This window comes from Terrapene carolina, unplaced genomic scaffold (assembly GCF_002925995.2).
Source record: "Terrapene carolina triunguis isolate 2854851 unplaced genomic scaffold, T_m_triunguis-2.0 Scaffold174, whole genome shotgun sequence".
Lineage (NCBI taxonomy): Eukaryota > Metazoa > Chordata > Testudines > Emydidae > Terrapene > Terrapene triunguis.
In genome coordinates this window covers 3026632-3044149 of record NW_020664525.1, presented here as the reverse complement: position 1 = coordinate 3044149, position 17518 = coordinate 3026632, and the positions used below count along the sequence as shown (strand labels likewise).

The 17518-nt window shown below is 40.1% G+C and overlaps 1 protein-coding gene across 3 annotated transcripts in view; it reads right to left on the bottom strand.

The window, feature by feature from the left end:
- LOC113405137 (leucine-rich repeat flightless-interacting protein 2-like) overlaps positions 1–17518 on the bottom strand; it is a 186701-nt gene that overhangs the window by 16544 nt on the left and 152639 nt on the right. For 2 of the 3 annotated variants that reach the window (XM_026653983.2, XM_026653981.2), the window contains 8 exons: positions 14784–14816; positions 13047–13172; positions 11361–11432; positions 7656–7826; positions 6604–6696; positions 5844–5936; positions 4587–4679; positions 4021–4162 (listed from right to left, as the gene is read on the bottom strand). In XM_026653983.2, the coding sequence (XP_026509768.1) occupies positions 4021–4162; positions 4587–4679; positions 5844–5936; positions 6604–6696; positions 7656–7826; positions 11361–11432; positions 13047–13172; positions 14784–14816 (823 nt within the window). The remainder of the gene's footprint in view (positions 1–4020; positions 4163–4586; positions 4680–5843; positions 5937–6603; positions 6697–7655; positions 7827–11360; positions 11433–13046; positions 13173–14783; positions 14817–17518) is intronic. The other variant, XM_026653982.2, reaches the window with a different exon arrangement.

Here is a 17518-nt window from a genome sequence, read left to right as displayed (position 1 = left end):
TCAACTTGTTCATCAGGCTTCTCATCCAGCTCTGCTTTCTGTGTCTTGAGGTAATCAGCATCTTCCTCAATATCTGGAACAACTTCCTGTTTCTTAACTTCTTGTAATTCATGCTGCTCTTCTATTCCTTTATTTTCATCTTCCTCATTCACATTTCCCATCTGTTTTGTATCCCCTTCTTTTCTGCTAAGTTGACATGCATCATCTAACACAGTGTTCTGAACTTCCATTTCCTTTGTGTTGCCTTCAAGGGATTCACGAAGTTGCTGTGATAGTTTTGTGATTTTCTGCAATGAACTATCATCAGAAACAAATCTATCATGCTGCTGGTCTGGAAGATCCAGCTTCTCGCTACTTTCCACTGATGCCTCTTTATCATCAACATTCTCTTCAATAATTACACTGACATCTTGAGTCAATTCTTGTCTAGATTCATCTTCCTCTTGTTTAACTACTTTCTGCATTTCATTTTCTACAGTCTTATCTTTTTCTTGTATTGGATTATTCTTTATTTCTTCACTGCACTTAATTGTTTGGGTTTCTACCTGTGTTCTCTCATCTTCCATCAACTCACTTCTACTTTCCTTTCCTTTCCTAGATTCATCCCACATTTCTGTGTTTGACTCCTCAATTTCATGATCGCTGGGACTAGGAACTAAAATAGTTTCTTGAGATTGACTTTCTTTCATGACATCTTGGTCCTGCCCTGTCTGATGCGATACACCCTCTTTTACCTCTGCAAATTCATCTAGGGATGCCACAGGTTCCTCTTCTTCCACCCTTTTGTTTTCAGAATCTGGTTGTACATCCAACATGCCTGTCAATTCTTCCATCTTTCCTATGTCTTTTGTTTGTCCCCTCCCAGCAATATCCTTCTCATTCTCTGCCTCATCTTGCATATTTCCTTCCTCTTCCGCTAATATCAGATCGCTCTTTGAAAAAGTGGATAGAGTATGTGTTTCATCTGGCTTTTGTTCTTTTACAATTGTATCTGGTGTGACCTCACTTTCACATGCTGCTTCTCCCTCCTCTTCCACAGAATCTACTTCTTTCCTTCCCTGACTCAGAACTGTATTTCCAGTCTTATTTTGTTCTTCGGCTGTATCACTCTCATTTTTACCACTCCCTACTTTACTAATTGTTCTGTCTATGCACCCTTCATCTTCATCAAGCTGTTTCTCCAAGCTACTCATAACCTCATTTTCAGTGCTTTCTTCTGCTTGACAGAGACTTTCAGTGTGAGCCTCCACATGTGATTCTTCATTACCTGTACCTGCTCTTGCACCTTCTGGTGATCCTGACTGATCAGAAGCTGACGCGTGGCTGCTAACCACAAAATCAAGAGCTTCCTGAAATATTTCAATACTGTCTTCTCTCTGGCAAATTGTAAAGTCTTCTTGCGTTACTTTCTGCTCTTGTGCAACTCTTTCAGATTCATGCTCTGTGTCTATGTCAGTAGGTATTCCCAGAGGAGTCTCAATACCCTGACTTTGCAGTGTACCTGTTTCCCAATTCTCATTAGTCAAGCAATTTAAATCACTACTATGTTCAGATTCCTTACTATCAGGCTGTTGGGCTTCTATGCTATCATCTCCTGATTCTGTTTCCTTTCTCAACTCAATTATATCACTATTTTCAGTGGAAGAAACATTTCCTGAAACATGTTCTGTGTGGCTTTGAATTTGTTCCTCACGTCCACTACTTAACATCACTGTTGATGTGACATCATTGTCTTCCATGGTTTTTTCTGCCTCTGTATTTTCATCAGCATGCAATGTCTTTATCTCCGTACACTCCTTTACAATTTCCTGCTCCTCAGACTCCTCTTTGTGTTCCTCATGCTCAGTATTCTGCAAGATTTCTCTTTTCCCCACATCCTCCAAAATCTCATCTTTCATCTCCACTTCATTCGCTCTGCCTAAAAGACCATTGAGAAAGTTGAAGGGACTACACCAAGGGGTGACTACTTAAATTTGTTAAACATGTAACACTTACCTCCCCACTTAAACCCCAAAAGAGAAAATGAATTAAAAGAATCGGTTAATAAAAGATCAGCTTTTGCCAATTACGTGAGGCAAAGCAGCAATTGAATTAGTAAATTCTCTGATCAGTGAACCCCCCCCCGCTTTCCCAAAAGCAAGAGTTGTATCTGATTCTGGCATCAGATAAGTTAAAGATTTCTCTAGTTGAAGCTGTATGAAGTACAGCTTTCATAAATGAGATGAACATTTTTCAAGCAGTGCAGTTTATTAATAGTAATGTAACAAAACTCGCAGATTTAAGATTATGAGACAAAGGTAGAGTTTTGGGGTTTTTTTGCTGCTAACAAGTACAAGCTATATGATCCACAAGTATTCACCATATTTTTAACCCTCACATTGCTCTATACTGTATTATTATTGCCAAGCTGTGTTTGTTTGATGGCATTACAACCAAGTAACTTACCTAATACTCAGCAATATTTTATATAGCTATTGACTTAAAAAAACAGGCACTATTTTATAAATAAGTGTGTATAATGAGTGTTATGGAAGATGGGATCTGATTGGCAGGCAAATGTTTTGAATGCACGGATATCAGACATAACCCACAAGGTTGAAGCTCAGTTATTTAGCGCTTCTTCCAGCCACTACATCCATCCAAAAGGGACAATATTTCTCTCTCAAGTATTGTCTAAAAATATAACTTTTCTTCCAATTTGCAGCACTTTAGGAGCAAAAAAGCAGGTGTTAACCAGCACTCAATGTCGGGTATTAGCTTTTGTTCCTATGACGTACCTGTTTCCATAGAATCAGAATACGTTAGAACAGACTAGAGTTTTAGATATAACTTTAAATGTTCTCAGACCCTGTTTTTGTTGTTTAAAATTGTTTTCACCTAATGGAATGAGAAAAAGCTGCCAACAGCTAAATCTGAGAAAACTCCCACTTCTAATTACATGGTTGGCTGCCTGTTGAGATTTGCTAGTATTTCAATTTAGAAATAAAAAACGAGTATTTCCTCCTCTTCCATGAGCTAATGAGACAGTGGGAAGTTCAATAGCTAATCAGTTCAGATTCTGACTATACAATATAATTGCACCAAGTCAGAATCTTTGCCAACCAGATTCCTCCTTGTCTGAGGACACACACAAATAATGTATACTTCCTGTACACATTGCTGAGCATATAATTGTTACAAAATTTCCAGCAATATAAATTGCTTTATACTTAGCAGTACTAGATATTAAGAATTTAGAACTATGTGAAAATGTCTTGCAGCAGCACACTGAACTGTTGTTCAGCAGAGCTTTATGTTCTCCAATAATATATTAGTTACAGAATTTGTGTGCTAAATTTACATATAAGAATTCAAATGCTCTTATTCTGGTTCTCTCTCAGCTTAATTCTCTGTGTTAGAAAAAATAATCAAAGCAACAGTAGGATTGTTGAGGACATTCCTAAATTCAGGTTTTAATATTAAGCTAAATAAGCTGCTACTCATCTTGTATTTATACTTGTGTCACGACCATTTATTTTCTCAGGGTGCAGAACAAAGGGACCATACAATAAAAATCTCCTTTTGCAGGTACAGAAAAATGTCATGATATGCTTGAAATGAAGCGATCATAATCAATAAGCAGAAAAAGGCATAGGAGGTGATTCAACAAGCTGCGTGACTGGTTAATTGTCCAAATAATGAATGCTCAATCTCCAAGCAAAAAAGTGAATGAATTAGGATTAGACAGATGGAAAAGTCTAGTGCAGTGATACTCAGACCTCAGTGGTTCAGGAGCCAAATTAGCAATCAGCATTACCTAAAAGAGCCCCGGTAGTGTGAATTCATTGTTTCATTTACTATAGTACTATTCATATTTAAGCAGTGCAAGTTGATAACTTAATTGGTTAATACCACAGTAAAAGCATCCAGGATTTTAATATCGTGTGCTGCAAAGAGCCGCAGGAGACACATTAAAGAGCCATTTGCGGCTCACAAGCCATAGTCTGAGTATCACTGCTCTAGTGGAGTGTCAGCACTTACCTAGTGTCCCATCCCCAGCTGTCTGTAGGATCTGAGTCGCTCCTGGAGTAATCTTGGTAGAATCTGAATGTGCTTCATTATCGAGACCATCTAAAGCCTCTCCATTGGTGGCTACTTCCAAGTTTGGGATTATTCCGTGTTTCTGTGGATAAGGAAGGAACATTTTGAAGTCTGGTGTTCAAACAATATATTTGGCTGAACATTCTTGTCCCTTTATATTTTGAGCAGTGGTTGCTTCATCACAAAACCAATGAGAATATGCCTTGTTCAAAGTTCTGACAGAACAGATCTGATCACCTTTTTAAAGTAGCTCTGTTGCCCAATATCTGAAATGTTCCTTGGGCAACAGCCCCTCACCTATATTCACTATATTAGGAATGCCAACTATCACAGATGAGATAAGTAAAAAGCAAATTCTTGAAATGAATGAGAGCAACATGTACATATGGCTCATCAGTGCTGGATAGCTGGAACCAGCTTTTCTGTCCAGTGCACCAGAAGAGAAACCAGCAACTCATTACTTAATTGCTTTAGCAACAAGAGTTTCTTCTGTTCTTATGGCATACCTTCAGTTGTTCCTTCAGCACAACCACCTCATCTCTGAGGTCATCCCGCTCACTCCTTATGGAATCAAAGAACTCTTTCTGCCTCTCTAACGCCTGAGTGTTCACAGAGCAAACAGACAGAAGGCAGGGAGACAACAAGAAAGGAGAAGAGACTATGTAAGGCAAGTTAGAAATAAGAATAAGCAGGTTTCAGATATTCAGAAGTTAATGGAACTGACATGCATGAAAAGGAGAAAATTAACAGATTAAAGGCTAAATTTACAAATTCATAAAAAAATGTAAATAGAGTAAATATATGACTTAATCCAAACTTTCAGTTGGGGGAGTTCATAATAAATATTCAACCCCTGATATCCTGCGCTGTGTTGGGATTCGATTTTTCAGTAACTATATACAATAAGGCAGCTAAGAACAGATTTTTATACTCTTGACTTGGAATTTCCTATAGTACTTTTGTGTGGGTGTGGTTTTTTTTAAATCAAAATACATTAAAGAAAGTGTATGAAAGCTGGTCTGACAGATCTCAGTGGCGTCCATGGAACTTTTGCAGTCTGTCATGGAAATAGTGCGTATACCTCAAGTATGCAGCATGCAGTACAAACTTTTATAAAATTCTCAGCAGTAGTGAAACTTTGACCATTTTAAATTGTGGGTTTCAAATTGCCATAAGTCATAGGACAACATCATGGACAAACGACTTGCCAGGTTTCTTTTGTCCAGCCAAGAAAAGAGTCTTTCACATCTCATCTGCCACTCCCTATACCATATTTCTCTTTAGAGTTAACATTTCGTTTACACTGGTGGGGAAAAAAAGAAGATTTTCATCCCAAGAGTCCAGTGAGCTATAAACAAGCCCACTTTCTCCTTTCCAACAGTGCAGTTATGGTTTAAAAGAGCAATGGTAATACATTTGAACAGAAAACCAATTCCATTCAGCATTGAAACCACATCATGAATAGCCAGTATTTTACTAAAGGGCACTCCTTTCTTGGTTATACATATCCATGATGGGGTGCACACATTTCACCATGTTATATGAACTCCAGTGAATTTTCAAATCTGGTCAGAAGATAAGCATTTTCTTGGACCTTATCTTTTAAGTTAAAGCCACAATTCTATGTAAAGAGTCTATTAGACAGATTGTGGGTCACATTGTATAGGGTAATATTTCATTCATGAGGTTTTGCAGGTGTAGAGTCTGCTAAAGAAGCTCAGTGTGAAACTGAGCAAATTTCAGAAGGTGTGCGCGATTCCTACCCCTATTTTTTTGTCTTTCCACTCTATCGTCTCCTGAAGATCAGAAATTTCCCTGATATAGCTCTCCTGTTTCTGATGCAGCTGTCGGATTTCCTGAGGGGCAGGGGCACACAAGGAGACAGAAAGCAGGTAAAGGGTTAATCAGAAGAAAAACTCAAGATTGTAGTGATGCAAAGAACAATGAAATCAGGTGTTAAGAAAGTACAACAAACTACCTACATGCATCCCAGAGGAAACGGAAAAGCCTTCTAAAGTTGCTATGGATAACATTTCCTGGAGTCAGAAAGGCTTTTTGGATATTCTCTAAGTCAAAATGCAACTGTTTTCCTTCAAAGAGATGAATGCAACTCCTGAAACCTACCCAGCTAGGGACAGCCAACCTCTCACCTTTAGTATGATGACAAACACCTGTCTACTGGAACTATCTTGCTCTGAATCCTTACTGGAGTTTTATGCCATTGTCCTCTTTCTTCCAGCCTCACCACAAGAAGGAGCCCAGAGCATATAACAACTTATTCTGGGAAATTAAAGACAGCATAACATACAAATCCAACTACGAACAGTACTTCTGAAATATTTTTGTTTTCATCAGCCCTAACCTTTTCAGGGCTAACAGACAACCTACAGTACTGCATCAGATGAGAAATTTGGGGCAGGGACTAAGATTCTCCATTCCTGTCTAAGCCTTCTATATTCTAACTGTTAGTTTGGAACACATGAATCAAACAACCACATTAAAGACAACGGAGTAATTACTTACCTCGAGCATTTCTTCTCTTTGCTTCAGGGTCTCCTTGATTTCCGTGAACTGAAACTGCAATATGCTATGAGCATGCTTTTCCCGCTCAAATTCCTGGAGAGGCAAGGAAATATTTTTTTGTCATGCATAATAATAATACCTAGAGCTGTTCATACACAGATCTCAAAGTGCTTTACACAAGGGTAAGTATCAATATCTCAATTTTAAGCTTGTTTGTCTCTTATGAAGGAAATCTGAGATTGGGACTGGGTTATTTCAAACCAAATGCTCAATTTAGACACTGATCCATAATAAACTGGGCAGGATGGATTTTGGGGCCGGGGGAGTGCACATCATCTACAGCACTCAAGCCCTGCTGACCTCAGAGATAATGACTAGGAATGGAACCTACCTTTTCCAAAAGGTCGAGTACTCCAACTTGGCCAGTTCTTATTGTGAAATTTTAAAAGCAAACAGTTTCCCAAGAGCTATGCATGATGGAGGACACACTAACCAATATCTCATGAGTCAAAGATTTAGCTCCTGAGAAGTTACCACATAAGCCATAAGGAAATACTAGTTTGCAGGAAAGTTAACTCAGTGAGGCTTATTCCATCACCTCAGTGAGGTGACAATAATTCAAGTCAATAGTATATTTTCAATATTTAACCGCATGAATGCCATCATTTGTTTAAGAAGTACTTCTCACACAACTCTCCTATGGCCTTTTGAATTAAGCTTTGTATGTAACCGGGTCCCAGAGGAAACGGGAAAGCCTTCAAAAGTCGCTATGGAGTCAGAAAGGCTTTTTGGATATTCTCTAAGTCAAAATGCAAATGAAATACATAAAGCTATACTGAGCTTGTATGTGAAAAAGTCACCATATCCTGGATATTGACTTACCAAATTTAAATCTCATGTTCATGTGCCTACAGATAAAGGCAGAAAAGGCAGCCAAGTTGCTAATGAGTGCTATTCAAAGGGTAGATTTCTATATACTTGACTCATTCCCCTCTTCCCTGAAGACATTTTTTCAAACAACTTTCAGCTTCTCAAGAAGTGTTCATACTCACTTTGCTTTTCTCTTCATATTGCCTCCTGGATTCTGCCAGCTGTTCTTCTAACTCTAACAATGCATCCTTCAAGGTATCGACTTGGTACATGAAGTTTGTTTTCTCATTGTCTAGTTGAGCATTAGACACCATAGCCTTTTTATATTTCTCTTCGACTTCTGCTAGGGAGTCCTGAAGACAAGAAATATGTAAGTGCAGTGAGAGGTTACTTCAAAGAAAGCACTTTTATACATTGCAAAGTATGTAAGTACATGCTTAGTTGTAGACATGCAAGCAGTCCAACTGAATCAACTGTTAACCATGTGCTTAAGTAACTTTGCTGACTGGGACCCCAAACTTGGGAGAAGAGGTGGCAATATCTGGGCTTTTTGCTGTCTTAAATTAGGACTCTGTGGTATGTTTAATTAAAAATTGCAGTTACTGTATACTACCTTTTGGCTATGCGCGCACTTAAAATGCTACAGAGCCCCAGCTGCAGCATGTTAGCTTAGACCAGGGGTCTCAAACTCAAATGACCACGAGGGCCACATGAGGACTAGTACATTGGCCGAGGGCCGCATTACTGACACCTCCCCCCCGCCACCCTTGGCCCCGCCCCCACTCCACCCCTTCCATGAGGCCCTGCCCCCATTCCAACCCCTTCCCTGAAATCCCCACCCCAACTCTGCCCCCTTCCTGCCCCCAGGGAGGGCAGGAGGGGTGCGGGGTACAGCAGGGGGTTGGACTGCCGGAGGGGTGCGGGGTACAGCAGGGGGTTGGGCTGCAAGAGTGGCGCGGGGGGGCGGGCTCCAGCCCGACACGCACTGGGGGCAGGGCAGGCCACCTGCCTGCCTGTCCCCACACCGCTTCAGGAAGTGGCCGGAACCTGGGGGAGGAGAGGCATAGGGGTCTGTGTGTTGCTGTTGCTTCAGGCACCACCCCCAGCAGCTCCCATTGGCCGGGAACGGGAAACTGCGGCCAATGGGAGCTGCTGGGGGCGCTGCCTGAAGCAAGAGCAACACACGGAGCCCTGTGCCCCCCCTTCCCCACGTTCCGGCTGCTTCCTGGAGCGGCAGGGGGCAGGGCAGGCAGGGAGCCTGCCCTTCCCCCGGTATGCATTGGGCTGGAGCCGCTCTAGGTAAACGCTGGGGGGGGGGGGGGGGCGAGCGAGGAGCTCGCGGGCCGCAGAAAACTACCCCGTGGGCCGCATGCGGCCCCTGGGCCGCGTGTTTGAGACCCCTGGCTTAGACACTCACTACAGCAATGGGAAGGGTTCTCCCATCACTGCGGTTAGTCCACCTCCCAAAGAGGCAGCAGCTAGGTCAACAGAAGAATTCTTCTATTGATGTAGTGCTGTCTGCTTTAGGGGTTAGTTAGGTCAGCATAGCCACGCCCCTCAGGGGGGTAGATTTTTCACCCACCTGAGACACCAGCTATGTAATGTCCGTTTTCAGTGCAGACCAGCCCTTTATACTCCATTTTTGGTTAGATTTTTGCTTCAGATGAAGCGTGAAACAAATTTTTTTTCCCCATGCTTACCCCTTCTTTTATTAGATCCCCTTTCTTAACCTGCTTTACTAAGATCAAGTTCCGACTGTCTAGGCAATTCAGATTTATGAACTCGGGCTGAGCATGAGAACAGTTCAGATATAAGAATAGCTGCAATGTCGGCAAGATAAAACGGTACCATTTTCCATGTCACATCGCAGGTCTAAAACCTCTCCAGGTACACAATTTGAATTAAGACCACCCTAACAGCAACTTTCAAAAGCACAGCAGTGCAAGTATGCAGGCAAGAAACAAAAGAGGTGCCTATATAGAGGTCTTAATTTAAAGCTAGGATCAACAATCCACCAATTCATTAAGTCATATTGCTAGCATTATATGGACATCCATGATAAATTTTGGATATTTATAATATTCCACTTCTACTAGATCCATAAACATTACAGGGGGAAATGTGCAGACTTTTAAAACTGAAAAGATGACAAAATACTTACTTTTCAAATTAATAATCTATTTTGGAATACTATTAAAGAATAAGGCAATCTGACATTTTAAAGGTACAAGAACTTCTGTCTCATCATTAAATGTTACTGGTGCATGTTGCAGGTGTACTGTATAAGACAAGACATTTCAGTTGCTGAAAGGGCAATCAGGAATCAAAGCAGCTACATGATTAATTAAACCCTTAAAATTAGTTGGCACGAAAGCACACACAGTTAAGGGTAAATGCAGAATCATAGTAGAACATGCCCAATTTTGTTTTATTAATATTATCAAATTCTATCCCAACCCTGGACTATCTACCTGTCATTTAATAATTCTAAATTTGAATACAGAGAATAAAACCACTAAAGAAATAGCCTAAATCAGTCGGAGGTTTCAAGCTATTCGCTATTTAACACTTTTATTCTGGGAGGGGATGAATTTAGTTTGCTTAAAATGTTCCAGTCTCTTCCTGGCAAATTCTGAAGAAAGTTATTACAGCTGGAAATGAATTTTTAATTAAGTATACGTTCCTCATTCTATGCCAAAAGCAAGGTCAGAGGTGACTAAGCAAAACTGAAGTTGTTGGTCTTCGAAGACACAAGCAGACCTGGATAAAAATGCTACAAATGCACTTGAAGGGAACAATATTACAAAAATCTAGTTCACTTATTCTCAAAGGGTAAGGTAGATTAGTTTGCAGAATCTAATATATATTTTGTGATCTATAAGAGAAAAAAGTTTAGGCTTCATATATCTAAAAGATGCAAAAAAAGCACAAACTATTTTTTCCATTTGCAGGTCACCTAAGATGCCAGTAACCGAGTATCTTGTACTACTGAACAGATGAGGAAAAAGTAGGAGAGAAAGTTTTAATTTTAATTAACAATTACGCTAATATGTACTGTATTACAGTATCTGGTATGCCAAGTCCCCAGTACACTCATCTTTACATGCCTTCTGTTTTCAAAACGTGAGCCAATGCAGCTGAATACATAGTGTAAAGTGTCAAACTAATGCATTTATTTAGCTGCTACACCAAAATCCTTTTGTGCATTAATGGAATTTGTAGGCGTTCTTCCCCTGCAGCTGCTCCGACAGTTTACCCCATAAAATATGGAAGTTTTACCAGGGCTGCTTGTATAACATGAGATATGATTGTCTCTCCCTCAGGCACGTATAACTTACCAATTGTTTTACTGGGACACTCTACTAAGTACCTTTTAAAATACATTTACAGTATTTAACTTTGATTTCCCATGGCACTGAACTCCGCAGGTTGGTTACATGCTTAATAATCAGCATTTACTTTTATTTTAGATTTACCCTCAAATTTTGAGTGATTTCCTGTTCTTGTATTATGGACATATTTAAAAAGGAGTAACTGATTAGTTTTCTATATACTCTAATCTTTATATTACAATTTTTGATGGAGATTTAAATACATTCTCAAGACACCAAAATATAAGACATGCGGTAGTAAAAGTTCTCATTAATGACCTTTTCTACAGAGGTTAATAAATATTTACATGTGCTGATTACCAAGAATTATCCAAAGAAATGATTACTAGTCATCAGAATGGGAAGCATGTTTTCCTCACTGATGAAATGCTTTTAGTTAATTCACACTTCAGCATAAAAGCATGCAGGTTAAATTCGAGTTCTGTCTCTCACTGTGCCTCTCTGAAAGTTTAGCTGATGTTAATATCACATGTTCAGTCTGCAATAAACCAGTACCTTCATTTCTTTCAATCCCTGCATGTATTTGCCTTCTACATCCTGAATCTGGTTCTTTAACTCATTGATATCCTGAGGGAAATGGCAAAAAAAGTGAATGATGTCAAGAAAACTAATGGGCAGTAATCACAGCCGAGTGAGAAGCCGGTGTTCAAAATTCCCATTTACAGACATGTTTCTACTCTAGTTTGAGTTTTCTAAACTTCATTATAAAAAGAGGTATAGACCTTTCACACAATCCTCTGTCTTGAACAGATGTCTATTCCTGTCCTAATCATTTTGACTGGGAAAATGGGATGTTTCTAGAACAATGATGGTCTTGTGGTTAAGGAACTAGATCGTGACTCAAGAGCTCTGAATTCCGTGTTCAGCTCTGCCACAGGTTGTATGACATTGGGCAAGTCCCCCCCTCCCCCCTCGTTCTGCCTCAGTTCCCTATCTGTCAAATGGGAATGATATTTCTCTACTAGCACCCAACAGCGGTGTTGTGAAGATAAATTTATTAATGCACGTGAGGTGCTCACAGCTACATCACTCTATGATAAGTTTCAGAGAAAAGTGGGAACATGAGCATCAACAGGACACCCTAGGAAGTGTGGGAAATACCACTGGCAAATGGAATAAAGACATTCATTTTAATTATGAGCCCAATTAAAGCTTTACACAATCTCTCTCTCTCTTCCCCTCCCCGCCCCTTGGTCACCTCCTGATGCTAGAACTGCAAAAGAAGTAAAATATTATAATTTGGGGGTGACCAAGGGGGGAGAGAGAGAAAGGGACTCGGTTTGTTTTCCACTTTTATAGTTTTTAATACCAGATGGAACTATTCCGATCATCTAGTCTGATCTCCTGCATAACACAGGCCATAGTGTTTCACCCAAGTCCCCCTACATCGAGCCCATAACTTCCAGTTGTGCTACAGCATCTCTTTTTAGAACAGCTATGCACCATTTTTCCAAAAAATAAGATTTTTTTTAACCAACCAATAAAATGAAAATACAAAACAGACCATAGTAATATCTTTTATTGGACCAAACTTCTGTTGGTGAGAGAGACAAGCTTTTGAACTTACATAGAGCTCTTCTTCAGATCACCCGAAGAAGAGCTCTGTGAAAGCTTGTCTCTCTCACCAACAGAAGTTGGTCCAATAAAAAATAGTACCTCACCTACCTTGTCTCTAATATCCTGGGCCAAAATGGCTACACAACTCTGCATAAAACAGACCACAGTTACTGCCCACATTTAGGGGGGAGGGATAGCTCAGTGGTTTGAGCATTGGCCTGCTAAACCTAGGGTTGTGAGTTCAATCCTTGAGGGGGCCATTTAGGGAACTGGGGTAAAAAAACCTGTCTGCGGATTGGTCCTGCTTTGAGCTGGGGGTTGGACTAGATGATCTCCTGAGGTCCCTTCCAACCCTGATATTCTATGATTCTATGATTTCAGGAGGGCCAAGTCTTTAGATGAATGAGGTGTTTTTGGTCACTCCTGCCAATACTGATTTGCATGTGTAATTTCTCACACATACTGATGGAAAAATATAAAGCTATGCTTTTAAATAATTCCACTGCTTACTAGGTCAAACTTAGTGGAAAACTTCAAGACATGGATAAATACATTCTGACTGGAATGACTCCTCTAGCAAGAGACAGTTCCTACCAATACATGTTACTTACAAAGACTTCTTACCTTAATTTCTCTAATGGATGCCTCAGTATCAACGGAGATGGAGGTGTCCCCACTGCCTCTCCGGGAGGAAGTTCCACCCAGAGAGGCTAGTGTAGCTGCTGATAAGCTTGACACAGTACGAGCTCCCTAGAACCATACATACACGGTTAAAATAAGATGGGTTATGAAATAATCCTTTTTAAAACACAAAAATGAATGCACGTAAATATTTTGAGAATGTGATCTGCCTTTTTATATGCATACCAATCAGAATGACCACAATGATCTCTTTGGAACAAAGAAAGTTGTTTTAATTTATAGCAAATGGATCATCAGTAGACATGCTGTGCATCAGTGGGTCAGAAAAGACCTTCTGTTGAACAAATTTTATGTCCTGAGATTTTTCAGATCATTTATAGTATGGCTACTGATGGAGACAGAAACCTTTACCTTGAGGTCATCAGTTCAAATTTGGGACAGGATGGAAGTGACTGACAGAAGTTACCATCAGATAGCTAATTGGTGAGCTATGAGAAGCAAGTCTGTGCCTTTAATTCAGTCCAATTCAGGTGTCCAACACCACCAAAATTATATAATTGGCACTCATGTTGGCAGTCCCAGCAGACAAGACAAAACTACTTAAGATAGTGAAGTCCAAAGCAGACAGCAAAGAGTTACAAAGGAATCTCACAAAACTGGGCAACCGAGAACAAAATGGCAGATGAAAATCAGTGTTGATAAATGCAAAGTAACACGCATTGGAAAACAATCCCAACTATTCCTACAAAATGATGGGATCCAAAGTAGCTGTTACCACTCAAGAAAGATCTTGGCGTTGTCATGGATAGTTTTCTGAAAATATCCACTCAATGTGCAGTGGCAATCAAAAAAGCTAACAGAATGTTAGGAACCATTAGGAAAAGGATAGATAACAAGACAGAAAATATCATTATGCCACTATAGAAATCCATGGCATGTCCACACAAATACTGAGTGCAGTTCTGGTCACCCCCATCTCAAAAAAGGTACATAAGAATTGGAAAAGGTACAGAGAAGGGCAACAAATATGATTAAGGGCATAGAACACCTTCCATATAAAAGATTTAAAAGACTGGCACTTGTCAGCTTGGTAAAGAGACAGCTAAGGGGGGATATGATAGAGGACTATAACATCATGAATGGAGTGGAGAAAGTGAAAGTGAATAATTTACTGCTTCACGTAACACAAGAACTAAGGGTCACCCAATGAAATTAACAGACAGCAGGTTTAAAACAAATATAAGGAAGTACTTCTTCACAAAACATACAGTCAACTTATGGAACTCATTGCCCGGGGATGTTGTGAAGGCCAAAACCATAACAGGGCTCAAATAGAATTAGATAAGTTCATGGAGGATAAGTCCATCAATGGCGATTAGCCAAAAGGGTCAAGGTCACAACCCCATGCTTTGGGTGTCCCATAGCCTCTGACTGCCAGAAGCTGGGAATTTACGACAGGGGTTTGGATGACTAGATAATTGCCCCAGTTCTATTACTTCCCTCTGAAGCATCTGGTACCGGCCACTGCCAGAAGACAGGATCATGGCTAAATGGACCGCTGGTCTGATCCAGTATGGTCATTCTTATGTTCTTACTATATGAAGCCATATCCTGCCCTGGATTTTATTCAAAATGTGTGTAAATTTAATGCAAGTTTAACATATGGAAAAGTGGTAGGCTATGTGTTATGATCAATATAATTCATGTCAACTTTCTTACCTTCTCAAAGTCTTTTTCTGGCCTTTCTTCAACCTGCAAACAAAAGAGAGATTATTTAGAAGCAATAATTGGATAATATTGGACAAAGGGAAGACAAAATAAGGCAGGCTGTTTGCTTTTAAACCTAGCTCTGTTAGGGATCTGAGGAAGAAGGTTCACTGGCAAGATATTCTGCTCAAAGAGCAACCACAATACATAGCACTGCAATGGCATTTGGGGGAGGAAGCAGTCTGGATCACACCTCAAGCCTTCCTTGGTGTACCATACATTTTAAGATGGGGTATTCTTCTAACTGATAAAGAGAAGCTTGTGAATTTTTCTGTTATGACTGCTCATGTGTTATATACGTTCTTTTTACCTTAATCAAGAAAGCCATATTTCAAATAATTTCAAATCATTCAGAAATTAGACAGCTGTATAGGCCACATATAAATCACTTGGAATAGAAATCCATATCCAAATCTCAGCCACCCAAGAGCATACTCCAGATTAGAAACTAAACTATAATAAACTGCTGAAAAGGGGGGTAGAAAAAGAAAAGATGAAAGATGAATGAGATTAACCAGAAGGTGGTCTTGGGGTGGCCATAACTTTGTTGTAGCTGTGTTCTTTATATTACAAATAGAAAATAAAATATTTAGAGTGTCTCTCACACATGGAGGAGACTGGGGAAAAGAGATAGGCACAAGGAGGGGCCCTTGGGATCTATGTAAATCCTCCCAATGTAGTGCAAATGATCAGGTGGTAATCTATCCCTAAGGGCAAGGGTTGAAGTCCCATTGGCAGAGAATGTACCTCCCTTGGATTGCAAAGAGAAGTAGTCCAAGTGTTCAAGGGGAGAGTACAGTGGTTTAGGGTAAGAGTTGGGCAGGAAAAAACCGCAAATTTGAAATTTCAGTTCCAAAACACAACAACAAAAATACCCATGAAACTAAATTCAAGAAGTTTTGCTTTGGGTAAAAATATTTCATCCTGATAAAAATCAAAACATCTTGTTCCAATTTCACCTTTTAAAATGTTATATAATATAAAATGGAACTAAAAAAATAACTTAAAAAAAAATCAAATGGTTCTTTTCCGAAAAGGCTGAAATGGAACATTGACCTTATTTGAAAAAAATGGAACAGAGCATTCCAAATAAAATTCTGTCCATCTCTATTTTGGGCTCAGCAAGTCAGTCATTTGAGGACTGATATAAATGCTACTTTGGTATTTTATTTTTGGACGTAAAGGAAGGGGAATACGGGGGGGCGGGGGCTGGGAAGGTGGTAAGAGGATTAATAAAGGAATTAGCTACGGAAGTTTACAAGCAGAAATCAAGCCCACTCAGGCACACAATTATGAATACAACATAATTAGAAATGAAACATTTGCCATACAATGGTTCATGCCTTCAAACAGCCAAAGAAACATACAACCTTCAGGTTTTGGATAAGCTAACGAGTTATCAGTGTCTTTCCCTTTAAGGTATCATTTCTGAATGTCAAAGGGCTAAGTAATGTCATTAAAAGGAAAAGAGGTCTGGTAGAACTAAAAAAACCACTCAGATTATTTCACTTCAAGAAACTCATTTTCAGGAGGATCAGATTGTGGCAGGAAAGAATTGGTTTCAATATGACTTTTTTGCTTCTGCCAAAGGCATATTTGCTAAACACGGGCATTTTCAGATTAATGATCATTTTAAGAATGAAGGATGGTTTATTTTATTAAACAGCACAGTCTAGGATCCAAGTCAAAAGCAAAGCACATTTTAAAAACATTTCTTTAAAATACTGCAACACTTTGGGAAGGGTAAATCCTACTTGGAAAAGCCTTCAACTGTAGACCAATTTCTTACTGGGACAAATCTGATAGGAAAGAAAAAATAGATAAAGAAATAGGTGTAGCATTAACCTTTCTGTACCAACTATTCCATCTCAGGTAACCAGAGATCTGGATGATGGGATGGATTGCACCCTCAGCAAGTTCACGGATGACACTAAACTGGGGGGAAGGATAGGGTCCAGAGTGACCTAGACAAATTGGAGGATTGGGCCAAAAGAAATCTGACGAGGTTCAACAAGGACAAGTGCAGAGTCCTGCACTTAGGACAGAAGAATCCCATGCACTGCTACAGGCTGGGGACCGACTGGCTAATCAGCAGTTCTGCAGAAAAGGACCTGGGGATTACAGTGGTTGAGAAACTGGATATGAGTCAGCAGTGTGCCCTTGTTGCCAAGAAAGCTAACAGCATATTGGGCTGCATTAGTAGGAGCATTGCCAGCAGATCGAGGGAAGTGATTATTCCCCTCTATTCGGCTCTGGTAAGGCCACATCCGGAGTGTTGCGTCCAGTTTTGCCACACACCCCTCACACAGAAAGGATGTGGTCAAATTGGAGAGAGTCCAGCAGAGGGCAACGAAAATGAGTAGGGGGCTGGGGAACATGACTTATGAGGAGAGGCTGAGGGAACTGGGCTTATTTAGTCTGCAGAAGAGAAGAGTGAGGGGGGATGAGATAGCAGCCTTCAACTACCTGAAGGGGGATTCCAAAGAGGATGGAGCTAGGCTGTTCTCAGTGGTGGCAGGTGACTGAACAAGGAGCAATGGTCTCAAATTGCAGTCGGGGAGGTCTAGGTTGGATATTAGGAAAAACTATTTCACTAGGAAGGTGGTGAAGCACTGGAATGGGTTACCTAGGGAGGTGGTGGAATTTCCATCTTTTAAGGCCCGGCTTGATAAAGCCCTGGCTGGGAT